This window comes from Oratosquilla oratoria, chromosome 24, assembly GCF_046742065.1.
Source record: "Oratosquilla oratoria isolate Oo_2021 chromosome 24, ASM4674206v1, whole genome shotgun sequence".
NCBI classification, from domain to species: domain Eukaryota; kingdom Metazoa; phylum Arthropoda; class Malacostraca; order Stomatopoda; family Squillidae; genus Oratosquilla; species Oratosquilla oratoria.
Genome location: NC_134800.1, coordinates 32,090,081 through 32,110,576, shown reverse-complemented (window position 1 = coordinate 32,110,576; position 20,496 = coordinate 32,090,081). Strand labels below are relative to the sequence as shown.

The 20,496-nt window shown below is 41.8% G+C and overlaps 1 protein-coding gene across 2 annotated transcripts in view; it reads left to right on the top strand.

Moving 5' to 3' along the window:
* LOC143038543 (WD repeat-containing protein 26-like) overlaps positions 1-20,496 on the top strand; it is a 247,253-nt gene that overhangs the window by 143,454 nt on the left and 83,303 nt on the right. For both annotated transcript variants that reach the window (XM_076207869.1, XM_076207870.1), the window contains exon 7: positions 2,723-2,806. In XM_076207869.1, the coding sequence (XP_076063984.1) occupies positions 2,723-2,806 (84 nt within the window). The remainder of the gene's footprint in view (positions 1-2,722; positions 2,807-20,496) is intronic.

The window sequence follows — 20,496 nt, the reverse complement described above, 5'->3', positions numbered from 1 at the left end:
GCTTTGGGGAAGAGGGAATGTCTGTTGAGGAAGGAAGGGAGAGGACGGAAGACAGAGGTGAGTGGAGAATGGTTGTATATGGATGATGTTGTGACTGCATGAGGAGGAATGGGCGGGGAAGTGGGGGGTGGGGTAGTATGTGTGAGTAAATTTTGACGCAGCCCGAAGGGATTTCTCCCCGTCCTCGCCTTATATGCAAAGGGGGACGGAGAGGGGGGGTCGCCGATTAAATGAAGCGGCCTCGCTGTGGATGTACTGTGTCTTGCGACACTGCTTCTGACCCAGGGCGGTGGGCAGGGTGCAGGGATGACCCGTCATCCAGGAGGTGCTCAGATGAGAGGAAGGGTGGGAGGGGTGTGGAGTGTATTTAGGGATGAAATGGGTGGGAGTGTTTTGTGCCTTTCCCTTTTTGGCTACCTCCCTTGGAAGGGGGAAAAAGCCTTGGTATATGTATGTAGTAGAGCATGTGTTAGGATTAGAAATGGAGAGAGTGAGTGGTTTGAAGTAAAGGTGGGACTTCGTCAAGGATGCGTTATGTCGCCCTGGCTGTTCAACTTATACATGGATGGGGTCGTGCGAGAGGTGAATGCTAGGGTAGTGAGTCAGGGATTGGAGATGGTTAAAGAAAATGGAGAAAAGTGGGAGGTGAGCCAGCTGTTGTTTGCGGACGACACTGCGCTTGTGGCAGGGTCAGAGGAGGGATTGAGGAAGCTGGTGGCAGAGTTTGGGAGAGTATGTGATAGAAGAAAGCTAAAGATAAATGTGGGTAAAAGTAAGGTGATGAGATGTACAAGGGGTGAAAGTGGCAGTAGACTGGAAGTGAACATTAAGGGAGAGCGACTGGAGGAAGTGGATAGTTTTAGATACTTGGGTGCAAGTGTAGCAGGAAAAGGTGGAGTGAAGGTGGAGGTAGAATGTAGATTGAGAGAAGCGAGTAAATGCCTTGGTGGTTTAAAGAGTGTAATGAGAAATAGACATTTGGGAATGGATGCGAAGAGGAGACTGTATGAAGGAGTGATTGTGCCAACAGCACTGTATGGGGCAGAAACGTGGAGCATAAGAGAAGAAGAGAGAAGGAGTTTGAATGTGTTTGAGATGAGGTGTCTTGAGAAGTATGGTGGGGGTCACTAGGCTGGATAGAGTGAGAAATGAGGAGGTGAGGAGGAGAACAGGGGTGAAAAAGGTTTTGGGAGATAGGGTTGATGAAAGAATATTAGGATGGTTTGGACACATGGAAAGAATGAGTGAAGAAAGACTAGTAAAAGAGGTATGGAAGGCAGATGTGGAGGGAGTGAACATGAGGGGACGTCCTAGGATGAGGTGGATGGATGGGGTGAAGGGGGCTTTGGGGAAGAGGGGAATGTCTGTTGAGGAAGGAAGGGGGAGGACGGAGGACAGAGGTGAGTGGAGAGTGGTTGTGTGTGGATGATGTTGTGACTGAATGAGGAGGAATGGGCGGGGGGGTGGGGGGGGGTAGTATGTGTGAGTGAATTTTGACGCAGCCCGAAGGGATTTCTCCCCGTCCTCGCCTTGTGTGCAGGGTGGGGCGGGGAGGGGAGGGGGGGGTTGCCGATTGAATGAAGCGGCCTTGCTGTGGATGTGCTGTGTCTTGCGACACTGCTTCTGACCCAGGGCGGTGGGCAGGGTGCAGGGATGACCCGTCATCCAGGAGGTGCTCAGATGAGAGGAAGGGTGGGAGGGGTGTGGAGTGTATTTAGGGATGGGGTGGGTGGGAGTGTTTTTATGCCTTTCTCTTTTTGGCTACCTCCCTTGGAAGGGGGAAAAAGCCTTGGTATATGTATGTATGTATGTATATAGATAGTTTCAACTTTCTCATTACATACCTATCTATGCAGGACTGCCACCCATATATCAATTTTTTGTAGTAAGCAGATATGCAAGGAGTTTTTTGGCAAAGTGTAAAGGTGTATTTTGGGTGTTCATTGGATTTAGAGAAGATATATAACAGAATTGACACTGATTATAGGGTGTGTTACAGATGAATGGGGTAAGGGGAAGTATGGTTGGGGTTATAGGGATGGATAGAATGAGCTGCATGGAGGGGAAGTTTAGAGCTAAGGTGGAAAGAGAGTGATATATAGGGTTGATCAAAGAATGTTAAGATGGTTTGGGCATAGGGAAAGAATGAAGAAAGACTAGCAAAAAAAAAAGTGTGGAAAACAGATGTGCATAATGTGAATTTGAGATCAAGAATGAATTGGATGGATAGGGTGAAGGGGGGAATGAATCCAAGATGAATGCATGTCAGGCAAGGAAGGGAGAGCCAAAAGATAGTTGTAAATGGAGAGTGGTTGTAAATGGGTGAGAAAATTATATGGCCAGAAGATTTTTTATTTTTTCTGGTGTGTAAATTTCCCAAAGTGGATAAAGTAAGGTTGCCATTTTATGAAGTGGAGTAAACCAGCTTAAGCCGTCAGGCCCTGCTGTGGAAGTGTTTTATCTTGTTGCATTGCCTCAGACCTGAGCAGTGTGGCATGGGATAGGAATGATCCTTTATGAGGAGCTAAGATGGAACAGGAATGGGTTTTTAGATAAGGGTGGGATGAGGTGTAATGTGGGTGAAGAATGGTGTAGGAGGAGTGTATGGTTTGACCAGGTCATGTCTCATATTATGGGAAAAAGCTGTTTGGTGTGTATATATATATGTAGGTCCATAGTCCTGACAGTTTGACTAATAATCTTATTATTTAATTTATTCAAGGTTTGGGACACAGAAAGAGGCGAGCAGATATGCAAAGTGTCAAATTCCCCTGATGATTCCCTCACCAGTGCATCTTGGCACAAGGTAAGCATGTGCACATATGTAGATATATTTTGGTTGGGGAGATATGAGGTGGAAGAGGTAGTTACATGGGCTTTATTTGTGTATAAATGTGCTTGACTAGGACACCTCCCTCATAAGGGAGAAAGGCTCATTGGTGTATATGTGTGTATTTATCTAGTTGTATCTTACAGGAATAGGAGCTATGCTTGTGGTGTCCCATCTCCGTTTATCACAGTGTCTAAATTGTTCTTAAATTCATGTATGGGTTTTGCATACATCCACCACTCTCTGGGGAAAGCTGTTCTTTTTCAGGTCTCTTCTATAACTGTCCTTTTTGAGCTTCCTTCCATGTTCCCTTGTATTTCTCTTTTCCCAGTTTAGTAAGTCATCTCTATCAAGGGCTTCCATACCTCTCATGATTCTATAGATAGTCAACAAGTCACCTCTTTCTTTTCTTTGTTCCAGAGTCAATAATTCTATTTTTGACAGTCTCTCTTTGTATAACAGTTCTGAAAATGTTGGGGCCATCTTCATAGTTGCTCTGGATTCTCTCCATTTTCCTCATTCATTTTGGTACTGGGTGGCCATAGTGTCACTTAGTACTTCAACTTTGGTCTTACCAGTGTAACTAGTATTTTCTTTATCATTTCTTTGTCCAAGTAGGTAAAAGCCACCTTTATTGATCATAGCAAGTTGTACGTTTCTCTGACAATTTTGTTTATCTGTTTATCAGGAGACATATCCTTTGTAATGATTACGCTTATGTCTTTTTCAGATTCCACTTTCTTTACTTCCTTTTCACCAATTTTATATTGTCCTGATATCCTTTTTTTATTTTTTCCAAATTCCATTATGCTACATTTCTTAATGTTGAAGTCCAATTTCCACTTCTGACTCAATTCCTAAACCCTGTTTAGATCTCTCTGCAGCAACTCCCAATCCATTTCAGTACTCATTTCTTCAACAGTTTTGCATCATCACCAAAGAAGCTCCTGTAACATTCCACACCCTCATCCATGTCATTCACATAAATAGCAAACATTATTGGAGCCATTACTGATCCTTGTGGAACTCCATTAATCATCTCTTCCCAAGTAGAACTCTTATCTCTGAGCACTACTCATTTTTCTTCCATGCAAGAAATCCTCCATCCATTTCAATAGTTTACCTTGTATCCCTCCAATGATTTCCAGTTTTCTTAATAGTTTTTTTGTGGTACTTTGTCAAAAGCGTTTTGTAGGTCTTGTAATGAGGAATAGACATTTGGGAATGGATGCTAAGAGGAGACTGTATGAAGGAGTGATTGTGCCAACAGCACTGTATGGGGCAGAAACATGGAACATAAGAGAGGAAGAGAGAAGGAGTTTGAATGTGTTTGAGATGAGGTGTCTAAGAAGTATGATGGGGGTTACTAGGCTAGATAGAGTGAGAAATGAGGAGGAGAACAGGGGTGGAAAGGGAGTTGGGAGATAGGGTTGATGAAAGAGTATTAGGATGGTTTGGACACATGGAAAGAATGAGTGAAGAAAGACTAGTAAAAGAAGTATGGAATGCAGATATGGAGGGAGTGAACATGAGGGGACGTCCTAGGATGAGGTGGATGGATGTGGTGAAGGGGGCTTTGGGGAAGAGGGGAATGTCTGTTGAGGAAGGATGGGAGAGGACAGAAGACAGGGGTGAATGGAGAATGGTTGTATATGGATGATGATGTGATGCATGAGGTGGAATGGGTAGGGGACGGGGGGGTGAGGTAGTATGTGTGAGCAAAATTTGACGCAGCCCGAAGGGATTTCTCCCCGTCTTCTCCTTTTATACATGGGGGGACGGAGGGGGGGGGGTCACCAATTTAATGAAGCGGCCTTGGTGTGGATGTGCTGTGTCTTGCAACACTGCTTCTGACCCAGGGCAGTGGACAAGGTGCAGGGATGACCCGTCATCCAGGAGGTGCTAAGATAGGAGGGAGGGTGGAGGGGTGTGGAGTGTATTCAGGGAAGGAATGGGTGGGAATGATTTTATGCCTTTTCCTTTTTGGCTACCTCCCTTGTAAGGGAGAAAAAGCCTTGTTATATGTATGTATGTAGGAAGGTGCAATCAGCCCATCCATCCCTTTCTTGTATTATATCTATTAGTCTTGAGTAGAAACAGATCAAATTTGTGGCACATGATCTTCCCTGTCTAAATCCAAATTTTCTTAGATTTGGTACATTTGGATTAAAAACAGAAATGAGAAACAGGGAGGAGGAATCATGTTCTTGGCCAAGAAAAATTTGAATGTGACAAAGGTTACTGAGGGGAAAAACAAAGTAGAAACGATCATGATAAAAGTCAAAGACAGAGACATGAAAAGTAGAAAGATTGTGATGACTTATGTGCCCCCAAAAATGGGCTCTAGGAAAGAGAATGACCATTCAAAAATGTTAGAAGATGCAAGGCATTCATTAAACAAGATACTAAAAGACGGAGGTAACCTGGTACTTATACAACCACTCCTTGTTTAACGACGACAATTGGGACCAGCGCGCCGTCGTTAACCAAATTGGTTGTTAAGCGAAAGTGTATACATATACGTACATGTACTGTATGTACAATGTCCAGCAATACATGTATCTTTATTTTCGTGTATTTCCCTCTTTTATACAGTACATTAAAGCTTTATTTACTGTTTATTTACGGTGGTTATGTTCCCGAAATTACCGTATATGACCAAATCCGTGTATGCTGACATTCCATATTGAATACCAAGGTATTTTTTTAGTTTCGACCATGGGCGCAATATAGCAATAGAATATTAATTATTAATTTTGTAAATTAAAATGTATCAACGTAATATGCAATTTTGTGGGCGGAAATGAAAGTAAGAAATACCATGCTACAAGAAAATATGCTAATGAACGAAGTCAGTAGCATAGGATCGGGACGCCATCTTGTCGTCTGCCAACGTCTCTCACGACGACGACAACGAGGACGAGCCGGATGACACTTAATTTGCAGGTAATGATTTATCAGTTTAGTTTATTAGTTTAGATTTATTTAGATTTATCAGTTTAGTTTATTAGTTTAGTTTAGGTTAGGCGAATTTATCATCCTTTCATTTCCTCGACATCGGCATCTATCATAACAAACATGGTGTACCATTCGTCCGACATGACTTCGTTACTTACGAAATTTGTTTTAGCACCTTTTTTTTATTTCCGCTCACAGAATTGCATATTACGTTGATACATTATAATTTACAAAATTAATAATTAATTTTCTATTGCTATATTGCGCCCTTGGTCGAAACTGAAAATTTACCACTACCGGTATATACTGTACCCCAGGTAGTTTTTGCAGCTTGCAGGATGGTAATATAGACCTAAGCTTCAGAACACTTTACCTCACAGCTAATATCCACCGTACAAGTTCATTTATAACATCATACAAATTTGCCTCAGCCAACTTAATTATCGTACACGATGTCGTAACTTCGGGAGATTTACGTTAAACGAATATTGGTCTGTCATAAAGCCCGTCGTTACTCCAAGTTGTCGTTAACCGAGTAGGTCGTTAAACGAGGAGTGCCTGTACGTACATACATACATATACCAAGGCTTTTTCCCCCTTACAAGGGAGGTAGCCAAAAAGAAAAAGGCATAAAATCATTCCCACCCATTCCATCCTTAAATACACTCCACTCCCCTCCACCCTCCTTCCCATCTTAGTACCTCCTGGATGACGGGTCATCTCTACACCTTGTCCACTGCCTTGGGTCAGAAGCAGTGTCGCAAGGCACAGCACATCCACAGCAAGGCTGCTTCATTAAATTGGCAACTCCCCTCTCCATCCCCCCATGCAGAAAAGGAGAAGATGGGGAGAAATCCCTTCGGGCTGCGTCAAATTTTGCTCACACATACTACCTCACCCCCCACCCCCCTGCCCATACCACCTCATGCACTCACAACATCATCCATATACAACCATTCTCCATTCACCCCTGTCTTCTGTCCTCTCCCATCCTTCCTCAACAGACATTCCCCTCTTCCCCAAAGCCCCCTTCACCCCATCCATCCACCTCATCCTAGGACGTCCCCTCATGTTCACTCCCTCCACATCTGCCTTCCTTACCTCTTTTACTAGTCTTTCTTCACTCATTCTTTCCATGTGTCCAAACCATCCTAATACTCTTTCATCAACCCTATCTCCCAACTCCCTTTCCACCCCTGTTCTCCTCTTCACCTCCTCATTTCTCACTCTAGCCTAGTAACCCCCATCATACTTCTCAGACACCTCATCTCAGACACATTCAAACTCCTCTCTTCCTCTCTTATGTTCCATGTTTCTGCCCCATACAGTGCTGTTGGCACAATCACTCCTTCATACAGTCTCCTCTTAGCATCCATTCCCAAATGTCTATTCCTCATTACACTTTATAATCCACCAAGGCATTTATTCGCTTCTCTCAATCTACATTCTACCTCCACCTTCACTCCACCTTTCCCTGCCACATTTGCACCCAAGTACAGTACTACCTCTCATTAATGGATGTTAATTAGCTCTGTTTGCGGTGGTTTTCGCTGTGTTTGCGGTGCTGTTGTTTAGTGCTGTGCATTCACTATGCCACTCAAAAACCACTCCAAAGCAACGGATTATTCACATCAATGGACACCGTTAACCCCCTTTTAATCCATTAATGAGAGGTAGTACTGTATCTAAAAATATCCACTTCCTCCAGTCACTCTCCCTTAATGCACACTTCCAGTCTGCTGCCACTTGTACATCTCATCACCTTACTTTTACCCACATTTATCTTCAGCTTTCTTCTATCACACACTCTCCCAAGCTCTGTCACCAACTTCCTCAATCCCTTCTCCGATCCTGCCACAAGCGCAGTGTCGTCCGCAAACAACAGCTGGCTCACCTCCCACTTTTCTCCATTTTCTTTAACCATCTCCAATCCTTGACCCACTACCCTTGCATTTACCTCTCACACCACTCCATCCATGTACAAGTTGAACAGCCAGGGCGACTTAACACATCCCTGACAAAGTCCCACCTTTACCTTGAACCACTCACTCTCTCCATTTCTAATCCTGACACAAGCTCTACTACTCTCATAAAAACTCTTGACAGCTCCTAGAAGCTTTCCTCCTATTCCATATATCCGCAAAACCTCCCAAAGTGCCTTCCTGTCTAACCTGTCGTAAGCCTTTTCCAAATCCATAAAAGCCAAAAAAACATCCTTCCCCTTTCCTATAGCTTTCTCACATATCTGTCCTGCCACAAAAATCTGATCAACACAACCTCTACCTGTCCTAAATCCACATTGTTCCTCACCAATTACTCCCTCTGTTCCTCTCCTAATCCTCTCAATCAAGATCCTCCCATAAGCCTTCCCAACTACACTTAACAAGCTAATCCCTCTGAAACTACTACATTCACACTTGTCCCCCTTTCCCTTGTAAAGTGGAACTATACAGGCACTCCTCCAGTCCTCCAGCACTCTACCCTCTCTCCAGCAAACATTAGATAACCTCACCAGCCAGTCCACCATCACTGTACCTCCTTTTTTTTTTTAGACATTCTTCATGGCATCCATCCAGACCAAATGCCCTACCTGCTTTCATCATCTTAACAACTGCCTTCACTTCATCCTCCCTTATTTCTCCTCCATTTTCCTCACTCATCACGGTCATTTTCGTAGCGCTTCCTACTGCAACTATCTTTCCCTCCCTATCCTCCTTCACATTTAGCAACTCCCTAAAATATTCTGCCCATCTTTCCCTTACTGCCCTCTCTTCCATTATCATCTCTCCATCTGCACCTTTTACCTTTTCTTCTCTACTTGATTCGCCTCCTCTTCCTCTCTTAATTTCTTTCCAAAACATCTTTTTATTACTTTCAAAATTTTCTGTCATACTCTTACCCCACTTCACATCTGCTCTCCTCTTTGCCTCCTTTACCTTTTGCTTTACTTCTCTTTTCTTTTCTTTGTACGTCTCATATGACTCCCTCATCCTATTTTGTAACCAATCTGTGAAAGCTCTCTTTTTCTCTTCTACAACCTTCTTTGTTTCCTTATCCCACCATTCGCTACCCTTCCTTCTATTTCCTCCTGTCCTTCTTGTTCCATACACCATCTTTGCACACTTTATGCAAAGGCATATGAAGGTCTAGGAGTTTTCCAACCTGGTACTTATAGGGGATTTTAACTGCAAAGAAATCTGTTGGGAGATGACAGTGAAGGGCGGAGAGAACCTATGGGGAAATGTATTACTGGATATGACCATGGAACATACAATGACACAATGGGTCAACAAAAATACTAGATACAATCACTATTCGAGTTACAACGTACGCGATTTACAACCACCCGTACTTACAACTACATCTAGCAGATGCCTATTATGAGTTTACTGTATATATCTGGCAGCACAGTGTGTAAGATAGTTGAGGCAGCCCGGCATCACATACGACAGTTATGGTAGAGATGGAAAAATTGCTATACACGTGGTTGGAAGATAATAGGCAAAGAAATATGAAAGTGATGTTGCAAGCAGTGCAAAGTAAGGCTACAAGTTAATTTCGCATGTTGAAAGAACGTGGAGATGAAGAATACGCTACACATGAATTCATAGTGAGTGCTGGGTGATTTCATTGCTTTTGAGTGTTACCAGATTCACCACGTGTTGTCAAAAGGTGAGGCTGCTAGCAGTGATGTGCCTGCAGCTAAGGCATTTGTGGAAGAATTTGATGAATTAATTAAGGATGAAGGATATTTATGTACTTACGACCATGTCTAGCAGATGCCTATTATGACTTTACTGTATATGTCTGGCAGCACAGCGCATATAATAGTTGTGGCAGCCCGGCATCTCATACGACAGTTGTGGCAGCACAGCATTCCATCATCTCACACACACAGCACTCACCACTACACTCAGTGACTAGATACCATTGCAGTAACATCTCTTTTACAGCTGGCAAAGGTGTCTCTGTGGTGCTGTAGGTCACCCTCCATGCCAGGCCAGTATACAGCCTGTCTCGCCCTTCGTAGCATCCCGTCTAAACCTTGATGGCTTGCGTGGAGGTTTGCTGCCACACGGTGTCTCAGTGCTGCAGGTACCACTAAACGGACCGCTCTTTGTTCATAGGTGTATGTCACCAGCCCTTGCAATACTGCCAGCCTGTCCCTGACTCCATAGCACTGGCACAGGCAGGTCAGCTCTTGAGCCCGTTGTGGATGCCAATCTCCTGCTGTCACTTTAGCGATGAGTAGCTGATAGTCTTGGTCATTGGCAGCGGCCTGCACCACTGCTGAGTTATCCAGGGCTATTTGGTCATCGCTGTCGAGCACCATCACTGTTGCGGTCGCCACAGCAGCTTTCATGTTAAAGGATTACAAAGGCGGAGCATGCCGACAGGAGACCTTTTGGTCCATATCTAGGTCGGATGCAAAAAAAATCATAATAATAAAATAAATAAAAACTATAATAATGTAAATAACAAATAAAATACATGAATAAATGCACAGGTATAGTTAAATAATAAACAAACAGGTAAATAGTAAACAATAATAAATTGACATATAACTAATAATAAATGAAAATCAAACAGACAAATGATAACAAAACAAAAACAAATAATATAAAATAAATTATAATCATTACACCATCTTGCTTAGGTGTTTATCTAAATTATTCTTAAAGCTTCGAACTGAACTACATTGCACTACCTGTTCAGGAAGTTTATTCCATTCATTAACTACACGGTTGGCAAAGTTGTTTCTACCTACTTCCACATTGAATCTATTTCCGGACAGTTTGAGACCATTGTTTCTTGTCTGATTCTCATTCAATGTGAAAATTCTGTCACTTTTGATGTTGGCAATTCCCTTTAAAATCTTAAAGACCTGTATCAAGTCACCTCTGAGTCTACACTTTTTTAGGGAAAACAGATTCATATGTTTTAGTCGATTTTTGTATAATTTATTTTTTATATTTGGAATCAGTTTTGTGGCTCGCCGTTGTACTTTTTCCAGTCTGTCAATGTCTTTAATAAGATTCGGTGACCATACGGAAACAGCATATTCCAAATGTGGACGAACTAACAATTTATATAGCTTGTTAATGAGTGATGGACTTTTGAAATCAAAAGATCGCACAATCAGTCCTAGAATATAATTTGCTTTCTCAGAGGCTGAAATACACTGCTTGGATGATTTGAGGTCATTACTGATAATTACGCCAAGATCTTTTTTACTATCCACTTTTGTTAACGAATTTCCAAATAACTTGTAATCGTACTTACTGTTATTTTTACCTATGTGCATTACCTTGCATTTACTTGTGTTAAATTTCATTAGCCACTTTTCAGACCATTGCTGTAATTGATCTAAATCTTCTTGAATATCTAATTGGTTTGAGTGATCATTTGCCACTCCACACAGTTTTGTATCATCAGCAAATTTGGAAACATTAGATTTTAGTCCATGGTCTATATCATTTATATATACTATGAATAGAAGTGGTCCAAGAACGGAACCCAGAGGAACTCCACTTGTAACATTTTTCCATCTAGAAGTTTTTCCATTTAAAACAACTCTCTGTTTTCAACCATTCAACCAATTACTAGTCCAACCTAATAGGCTACCACTTATTCCGTGTAAAGCTAATTTAGTAAGTAGTCTTTTGTGTGGGACGGTATCAAAAGCTTTTGCAAAGTCTAGATATATTAAATCTATATTGTTTCTTTTGTCATAATTCGAGATAACTGTGTTGTAGAATTTGAGTAAGTTAGTCACACAAGAACGTTTCCGTCTGAAACCATGCTGGCTATCATTTATCAAACAGTTACTTTCTAAATGATGTTCGATAGCATCTCTGATGATAGTTTCCATTATTTTTCCTACAATTGAAGTCAAACTTATAGGCCTATAGTTATTTGGCTTCTTTTTGTCACCTTTTTTGAATATGGGAGTAACGTTAGCTAGCTTCCATTCTCTTGGGACATCTCCGGATATGATGGATTTCTTGAAAATAATTTCTAATGGAACAATTATCTCATTTTTCATTTCCTTTAAGATTCTTGGATTTCAACCGTCAGGCCCTGGTGTTTTATTAACTTTGAGTTTATCTATACACCTTTTAATTTTTTCTTTTGTAATATTTACTGTAGTGAGTAAGTTTACTCTAGACTTTTCACAGATTTCAGTTTGGAATTCACTTTGAGGTGTTTCGTTTACGAATACCGAGCTAAGATAATTATTTAAGATATTACACATTCCTTCATTTGAATATTCAAGTTGACCGTCAGCAGATAATAGTGGGCCAATGTGATTCCTAACAACCTTTTTATCTCTAATGTAACTATAGAATTCTTTGGGATTCTCTTTGGATTTATCAGTGATGTTCATTTCGTATTGTCGTTTTCTTTTTCTTATTGTCTTTTTTAAATCTCTCTGTATTGATACATAACTTTCATAGTCATTAGATGCACCCGAGCACTTATATTTCTTATAAGCATCTCTTTTTAGCAATACTTTTTTCAGTTTCTTTGTCGAGCCACTTTGGGTGAGCCTGATTTGGGGGACGTCTGTCCTTAAAAGGAATGTAAGTTTGAATCATCTTAGTGAGCGTATTTTGAAATATTTCCCACATCTGATCTACAGGTTTTTCGTTTAATTTTGCCTCCCAATCTGTAAGCTGAAGCTCCTGACGTAGTCCTATGAACTGAGCTTTACTGAAATCGGGTATTTTAGAAACACAAGTATCTATTCTAAAATTGTTTAGGAGTTTGAATCTAACTAGGTTGTGATTGCTATTCGCAACAGATTCACCGACTTCTACATCAGTTACCATGCTTTCGCGGCTAGTGATCAATAGATCGAGTAAGTTTCCATATCTTGTGGGCTCTTTTACATGCTGAATTAAGTAATTGTCACCAAGAAAATCAATCAAGCGACTACCTATATGGCCATGTTCAAGGGTCATCCAATCAATGTCAGTAAAATTGAAATCACCCATTATCAATAAATCCCGGTTGCAGAAACTAGACAGTTCTTGAAATAACAGTTTGTCATCTGCTAATGATAATGTCTTTGGCCTATATCTTACACCTACAGTATATTCATTTTTTGTCCATTTGTTTGTGTTAACTCAACCCACAAAGTATCATATGCATCCTGTTTCACTTTCTCTAAAACACAAGCATGAACATTGTTTTTAACGTACAACAGAACACCCCCACCTTTCTTGTGGTTTCTATCCTGATGAAAGTGTTTAAATCCCGCAATATTAAATTCAGCTTCGAACATTTAACCATGTCTCAGTTATTCCTATCATATCGAGATTTTCGCTTTTGACATACGCCTGTATTTCTTGAAATTTGTTCCTAATACTACGAGCATTAAAGTACATGGTTTTAAGAAACTCGTGATTATTTCTTGTTGACACATTTTGAGCTTCAATATCATACGAGTTACATTATCATTTTGTTTTTTTTATTTATACCTTGCTCTATATTATCATTTGGTCCTTCATTGACATTCAATGCCTCATTAACATTTCTCCCATTAAAATTAACATCAACATTTCCCCCATCACGGACATCGGGTCGATCACGGTCATCCGATCTCTCTTGTACATTTTGTCCCCCTACGTCACCGTGATTCACGCCGGCCTCCCGTCGTTCACTGACATTATGTCCGGCATCCCTTCCTAAAATTATATTTTGTCCTCCAGTGACATTACTACCGTGATGTTTTTTCCTCAACTATAATTACATCCCATTGTGATCTTTTGTCTTCCACTGTCATTACATCCTATCATGATATTTTGGCCTTCATTGACATTCTGTCCGGTATCCATTCCTAAAATTATATTTTGTCCTCCACTGACATTATATCCTACCGTGATATTTTCTCCTCCATTATCATTACATCCTATCGTGATATTTTGTCCACTATCATTACTTCCCATCGTGATCTTTTGTCCTCCACTGTCATTACATCCCATTGCGACATCAACATTTCCCCCATCACGGACATCGGGTCGATCACGGTCATCCGATCTCTCTTGTACATTTTGTCCCCTTACGTCACCGTGATTCACGCCGGCCTCCCGTCGTTCACTGACATTATGTCCGGCATCCCTTCCTAAAATTATATTTTGTCCTCCAGTGACATTACTACCGTGATGTTTTTTCCTCAACTATAATTACATCCCATTGTGATCTTTTGTCTTCCACTGTCATTACATCCTATCATGATATTTTGGCCTTCATTGACATTCTGTCCGGTATCCATTCCTAAAATTATATTTTGTCCTCCACTGACATTATATCCTACCGTGATATTTTCTCCTCCATTATCATTACATCCTATCGTGATATTTTGTCCACTATCATTACTTCCCATCGTGATCTTTTGTCCTCCACTGTCATTACATCCCATTGCGACATTTTGTCCTATGACATTACATCCTAATGTAACATTTCGTCCTCTAGCGACATTATATCCTAAAATGATATTTTGTCCTATACTGGCACTTTGTTCTACATTAATGCTATACTCTACTCTGTTTTCCCAAGTACATTCTATTTCCCCTTCCCTTTGTGCTTCTACCCTAAAAAAGGAGCTAATTCATTACAAACTCCCACAATGAGGTTTGTAAGAACATCTTTGCCTCTGCGGGTAAGGTGGATCCCATCAGAAGTGTAAAGGTCATGGCGCCCAGAAAAGAGATACCAAGGTTCAAGAAAGTGGTATCCCAATTGTGTGCACAACTGCGATATCCTATCATTGATCCCTATGGCTCTATTGTTCCAACACGAGCCTGCGTAGATCCTCGGGAGGATCCCACAGACTACGTGACGGCTCCCACGTTCCTTCATCTCCTGAAGGAGGACCTTGTAATTCCGAACAAGCTCCTCTGATCTCACCCTACCTACATCGTTACTTCCCGTATGAACAATCGTAACCGTGTTCTTCCGTCCTTGCTCCCTGATGGACTGGGTACAATCGGCGATCCCACGGCCCGGTTGACATACAAGCTTGCAAGGTCGCTTAGTCTTCCGCTGCAGGATATCGTCATAGCCTCGCACCATAGAGTCCCCCACCACCAAGAACTCCTGGTTTTCAGCCACTTCATCCTCCAGTAGAGCAAAACGGTTGGCTAGAGCCAGCGGTTACTCCACAGGGCACACGTCTACCGAACGCGGGCTCGACAAACGGGACCCCACGGAGCGCCACTCGCTCACGGCAGTGACAGTAGGGGAAGAAGTGGAACGCTCTTTGGGTTGTGGGGAGGGTTCACTCTTCTCACGGAGCGCACTCCTGAGAAGACGAATTTCCTCCTTACACATCCTGAGACGGATCTCTAGGTTCACGCAACCTTCACAAGCCATTTCGCTCCTTCTAAATGTTCTCGTCGGCAACCTAGCCGGAACCCTGTATATAAGCACCTGTTTTTAACAAAATAAAGAGAAGAAGACCAGAGGCTGAGAGCTGAGGGCTCCACGTGTTTTAGTTTCGACCTCCAAAAAGGCTGCTCAGACCTCACCACGCTACCAAACCATGTGTTACCATTTGTCGAACCCTCATCTATGTTGGACCTATTATCAAGACCAACAGGTGTGCGTTGCGGGACCAGGCCTGCTAGCCGAAAGTATGGGAATGGAGTAGGAAGTGGAAGATGGAATTCAACATTAAGTGTAGTATAATGGAATTTGGAAGAAGGAAAAAAAGAATAGTGGGATCATATACATTGGGAGAGGAAGAAGGTGGTGAAGTCTTGGCTAGTCGTCTTTGACTGTTGTTTTTTTGTCATTGTGGATATTCTTTTATTCTTTTTGTTACCCATGATGACTGTACTAATGAGTAATATATACTAGCTAAGGTAATAAATTGCCAGGAGAGCTCATGAGACATTCTAAATGGTATATGAACATTTTGAACCCAGTTTTGAAAAATGCTATATCTTGACCAAATTCACCCCCCCAGGTGTCGCATACCCCCTTACATGTGACAAAGATAACAGAAGGAAAAAACAATGTAGAATCAATTATGATACAGGTTGAAAGCAATTACATGAAAAATAGAAAATTTGTAGTAGTGTATGTGCCCCCCCACAATAACAAGCAGCCAATACCCGTCTGGGGTATTGGCTGCTTGTTATTGTGGCAAAGTGGCATGCAGTTGATACTTTAGGGTCTATATGGGGTGCCCCTATGGACCAGAGCCACACATCATTTTGTGTATGATAGAGGAAAATTCTTCATAGAGAAATTATGACACTTTTATACTACGACTGTCCCTCCATTATGCTGTCCCCCAACCCCTTGCTGCTGTCCTGTACCATTTCTCTGAGTATTCATTTTCTGCTGTGGGGGAATTCCCTGTGGCAGGGGAAAAGAATACTGCCACCAAGTATTTCCACTTGGATTGTAAGAGGCGAGAAGAAAGGGACGGGGAGTGGGACTAGGCATCCTTCTCCTTGTAGCCCCACAGGGGGCATTCCTAAACGAAAAAGTAAAGGCATAAGAGGGTCTGGGAGTTTTCCGACCAGCACCCTAAGGTTTGGGTCTTTTAATGTGTGTGGATGTGGTACAGATGAGAGTAAAAGGTAAGAGATAGGTAGTATGTTTGTGAGAAGAAAGATGGATGTGTTGGCTTTGAGTAAAACTAAGTTGAAAGGGAAGGGTGAGTGTAAGTTTGGGAGTGTAAGTGGGAGGTTATCAGGAGTGAAGAGAGGGCGAGGGAGGGAAGGGGTGGCTATGGTAGTAAGTGAAGAGATAGGTAAATGTGTAGTGGAGTGGAAGGAGGTTTCCTCAAGGATAATGTGGATGAAGGTGAAACTGGGGAAGGAGATGTGGGTCTTTGTAAGTGCATATGGGCCTGGCAGTGAGAAGAGTGTAGAAGAAAGGGAGGCCTTTTGGATAGATTTAAATGAGTGCATAGAGGATTTAGGGAGAAATGTCAATGTAATAGTACTGGGAGACCTTAATGCTAGGGTAGGAAATGGTCCAATTGATGGAGTGGTTGGGAAATGTGGAGTTCCAGGAACGAATCGTAGTGGTGAGCTGATGGTGGAAATATGTCTAGAAAGAGAGTTGATGATAGCAAATACAGTGTTTCGGAAGAAAGTCAAGCATAAGTACACATGGGAGAGGGTGGTGGATGGAAGGGTGGTAGATAGAGCGTTGATGGATTATGTAGTGGTAAATAGGACTATGATTGGAAGAGTTAAGGATGTACTTGTGCTAAGGGGAGAGGGTGGGGGAATATCAGATAATTTCCTGGTTGTAAGGTAAGTTGAGAGTGGAGGATAGATGGAGAAATAGGAAAGGGACAAAAGGTAGGGAGGTGCTTAGAGTGAATTCTTTAAATGAAAAGGAAAAGGAGAAGGAGTACAAGAAGAAGCTGAAGGAGTGGGAGGGAGTGAAGGATAGAGTAGAGGTGGGTGTGGAGGAGGAATGGGGATGGTTCAAGGAGGGAGTCACAAAGTGTGCAAGGATGGTGTGTGGAACAAGAAGGACAGGAAGAAATAGAAAGAAGGGTAGTGAATGGTGGGATGAGGAAACAAAGAAAGTTGTAGAAGAAGTGAGCTTTCACAGATTGATTACAAAATAGGACGAGGGAGTCATATGAGAGGTACAAAGAAAAGAAAAGAGAAGTAAAGCAAAAGGTAAAGGAGGCAAAGAGGAGGGCAGATGTGAAGTGGGGTAAGAGTATGACAGAAAATTTTGAAAGTAATAAAAAGATGTTTTGGAAAGAAATTAAGAGAGGAAGAGGAGGTGAATCAAGTAAAGAAGAAAAGGTAAAAGGTGTATATGGAGAGATGATAATGGAAGAGAAGGCAGGAAGGGGAAGATGGGCAGAATATTTTAGGGAGTTGCTTAATGTGAAGGAGGATAGGGAGGGAAAGATAGTTGCAGTGGGAAATGCTAAGAAAATGAGAGTGATGAGTGAGGAAAATGGAGGAGAAATAAGGAAGAATTAAGTGAAGGCAGTTGTTAAGATGTTGAAAGCAGGTAAGGCACCTGATCTGGATGGATGCCATGCAGAATGTCTAAAAAAAGGAGGTAGTGATGGTGGACTGCCTGGTGAGGTTATTTAATGTTTGCTGGAGAGAGGGTAGAGTGTCGGAAGACTGGAGGAGTGCCTGTATAGTTCCACTTTACAAGGGAAAAGGGGACAAGTGTAAATGTAGTAGTTTCAGAGGGATTAGCTTGTTAAGTGTAGTTGGGAAGGCTTATGGGAGGATCTTGATTGAGAGGATTAGGAGAGGAACAGAGGGAGTAATTGGTGAGGAACAGTGTGGATTTAGGACGGGTAGAGGTTGTGTAGATCAGATCTTTGTGGTAAGACAAATATGTGAGAAAGCTATAGGAAAGGGGAAGGATGTTTTTTGGGCTTTTATGGATCTGGAAAAGGCTTACGATAGGGTAGACAGAAAGGCACTGTGGGAGGTTATGCAGATATATGGGATAGGAGGAAAGCTTCTAGGAGCTGTCAAGAGTTTTTATGAGAGTAGTAGAGCTTGTATCAGGATTAGAAATGGAGAGAGTGAGTGGTTTGAGGTAAAGGTGGGACTTCGTCAAGGATGCGTTATGTCGCCCTGTCTGTTCATCTTATACATGGATGGGGTAGTGCGAGAGGTAAATGCAAGGGTAGTGGATCAGGGATTGGAGATGGTTAAAGAAAATGGAGAAAAGTGGGAGGTGAGCCAGCTGTTGTTTGCGGACGACACTGTGCTTGTGGCAGGATCGGAGGAGGGACTGAGGAAGTTGGTGACAGAGTTTGGGAGAGTATGTGATAGAAGAAAGCTAAAGAGAAATGTGGGTAAAAGTAAGGTGATGAGATGTACAAGGGGTGAAAGTGGCAGTAGACTGGAAGTGAGCATTAAGGGAGAGCGACTGGAGGAAGTGGATAGTTTTAGATACTTGGGTGCAAATGTGGCAGGAAAAGGTGGAGGTAGAATGTAGATTGAGAGAAGCGAGTAAATGCCTTGGTGGATTAAAGAGTGTAATGAGGAATAGACATTTGGGAGTGGATGCTAAGAGAAGACTGTATGAAGGAGTAATTGTGCCAACAGCACTGTATGGAGCAGAAACATGGAACATAAGAGAGGAAGAGAGGAGGAGTTTGAATGTGTTTGAGATGAGGTGTCTGAGAAGTATGAGGGGGGTTACTAGGCTAGATAGAGTGAGAAATGAGGTGAGGAGAAGAACGGGGGTGGAAAGGGAGTTGGGAGATAGGGTTGATGAAAGAGTATTAGGATGGTTTGGACACATGGAAAGAATGAGTGAAGAAAGACTAGTAAAAGAGGTATGGAAGGCAGATGTGGAGGGAGTGAACATGAGGGGATGTCCTAGGATGAGTGGATGGATGGGGTGAAGGGGGCTTTGGGAAAGAGAGGAATGTCTGTTGAGGTAGGACGGGAGAGGACAGAAGACAGGGGTGAATGGAGAATGGTTGTATATGGATGATGTTGTGATGCATGAGGTGGAATGGGCAGGGGGATGGGGGGTGAGGTAGTATGTGTGAGCAAAATTTGACGCAGCCCGAAGGGATTTCTCCCCATCTTCTCATTTTATGCATGGGGGGACGGAGAGGGGGGGTCGCCGATTTAATGAAGAGGCCTTGCTGTGTCTGTCATTAAAGACATTGACAGACTGGAAAAAGTACAACGGCGAGCCACAAAACTGATTCCAAATATCAAAAATAAATCATACGAAAATCGACTTAAGCACATGAATCTGTTTTCCCTAAAAAAGCGTAGACTCAGAGGTGACTTGATACAGGTCTTTAAGATTTTAAAGGGAATTGACAACATCAAAAGTGACCAAATTTTCACATTGAATGAGAATCAGACAAGAAACAATGGTCTCAAACTGTCCGGAAATAGATTCAATTTGGAAGTAGGTAGAAACAACTTTGCCAACCGTGTAGTTAATGAATGGAATAAACTTCTTGCACAGGTAGTGCAATGTAGTTCAGTTCGAAGCTTTAAGAATCATTTAGATAAATACCTAAGTAAGATGCTGTAATTATTATAATTCATGTTATATTATTTGTTTTTGTTTTGTTATAATTTGTCTGTCTGTGATTTTCATTTATTATTAGTTATATGTCAATTTATTATCATTTACTATTTACCTGTTTGTTTGTTATTCAACTATACCAATGCATTTATTTATGTATTTTAATTGTTATTTACATTGTTATAGTTTTAATTTATTATTAATATGATTATTTTTTTTTTTTTTTTTTTTTTGCATCCGACCTAGATATGGATCAAAAGGTCTCCTGTCGGCATGCTTTGCCTTTGTAATCCTTTGTAATGTGCTGTGTCTTGCGACACTGCTTCTGACCCAGGGCAGTGGACAGGGTGCAGGGATGACCCGTCATCCAGGAGGTGCTAAGATGAGAGGGAGGGTGGAGGGGTGTGGAGTGTATTCAGGGATGGAATGGGTGGGAATGATTTTATGCCTTTTCCTTTTTGGCTACCTCCCTTGTAAGGGGGAAAAAAAACTTGGTGTATGTATGTATGTGCCCCCCAAAACACAGTCCTGGACAGAAAGTGATCATTCCATACTGTTGGAAGATACAAAATATGAACTAACTGATGTACCAAAAGAGGAAATATGGTAATTATGGGTGATTTTAATTCAAAAGAAATTATTATGGGAAGAAATGACAATGAAGGGTGAAGACCTCTGGGGCAACATACTAC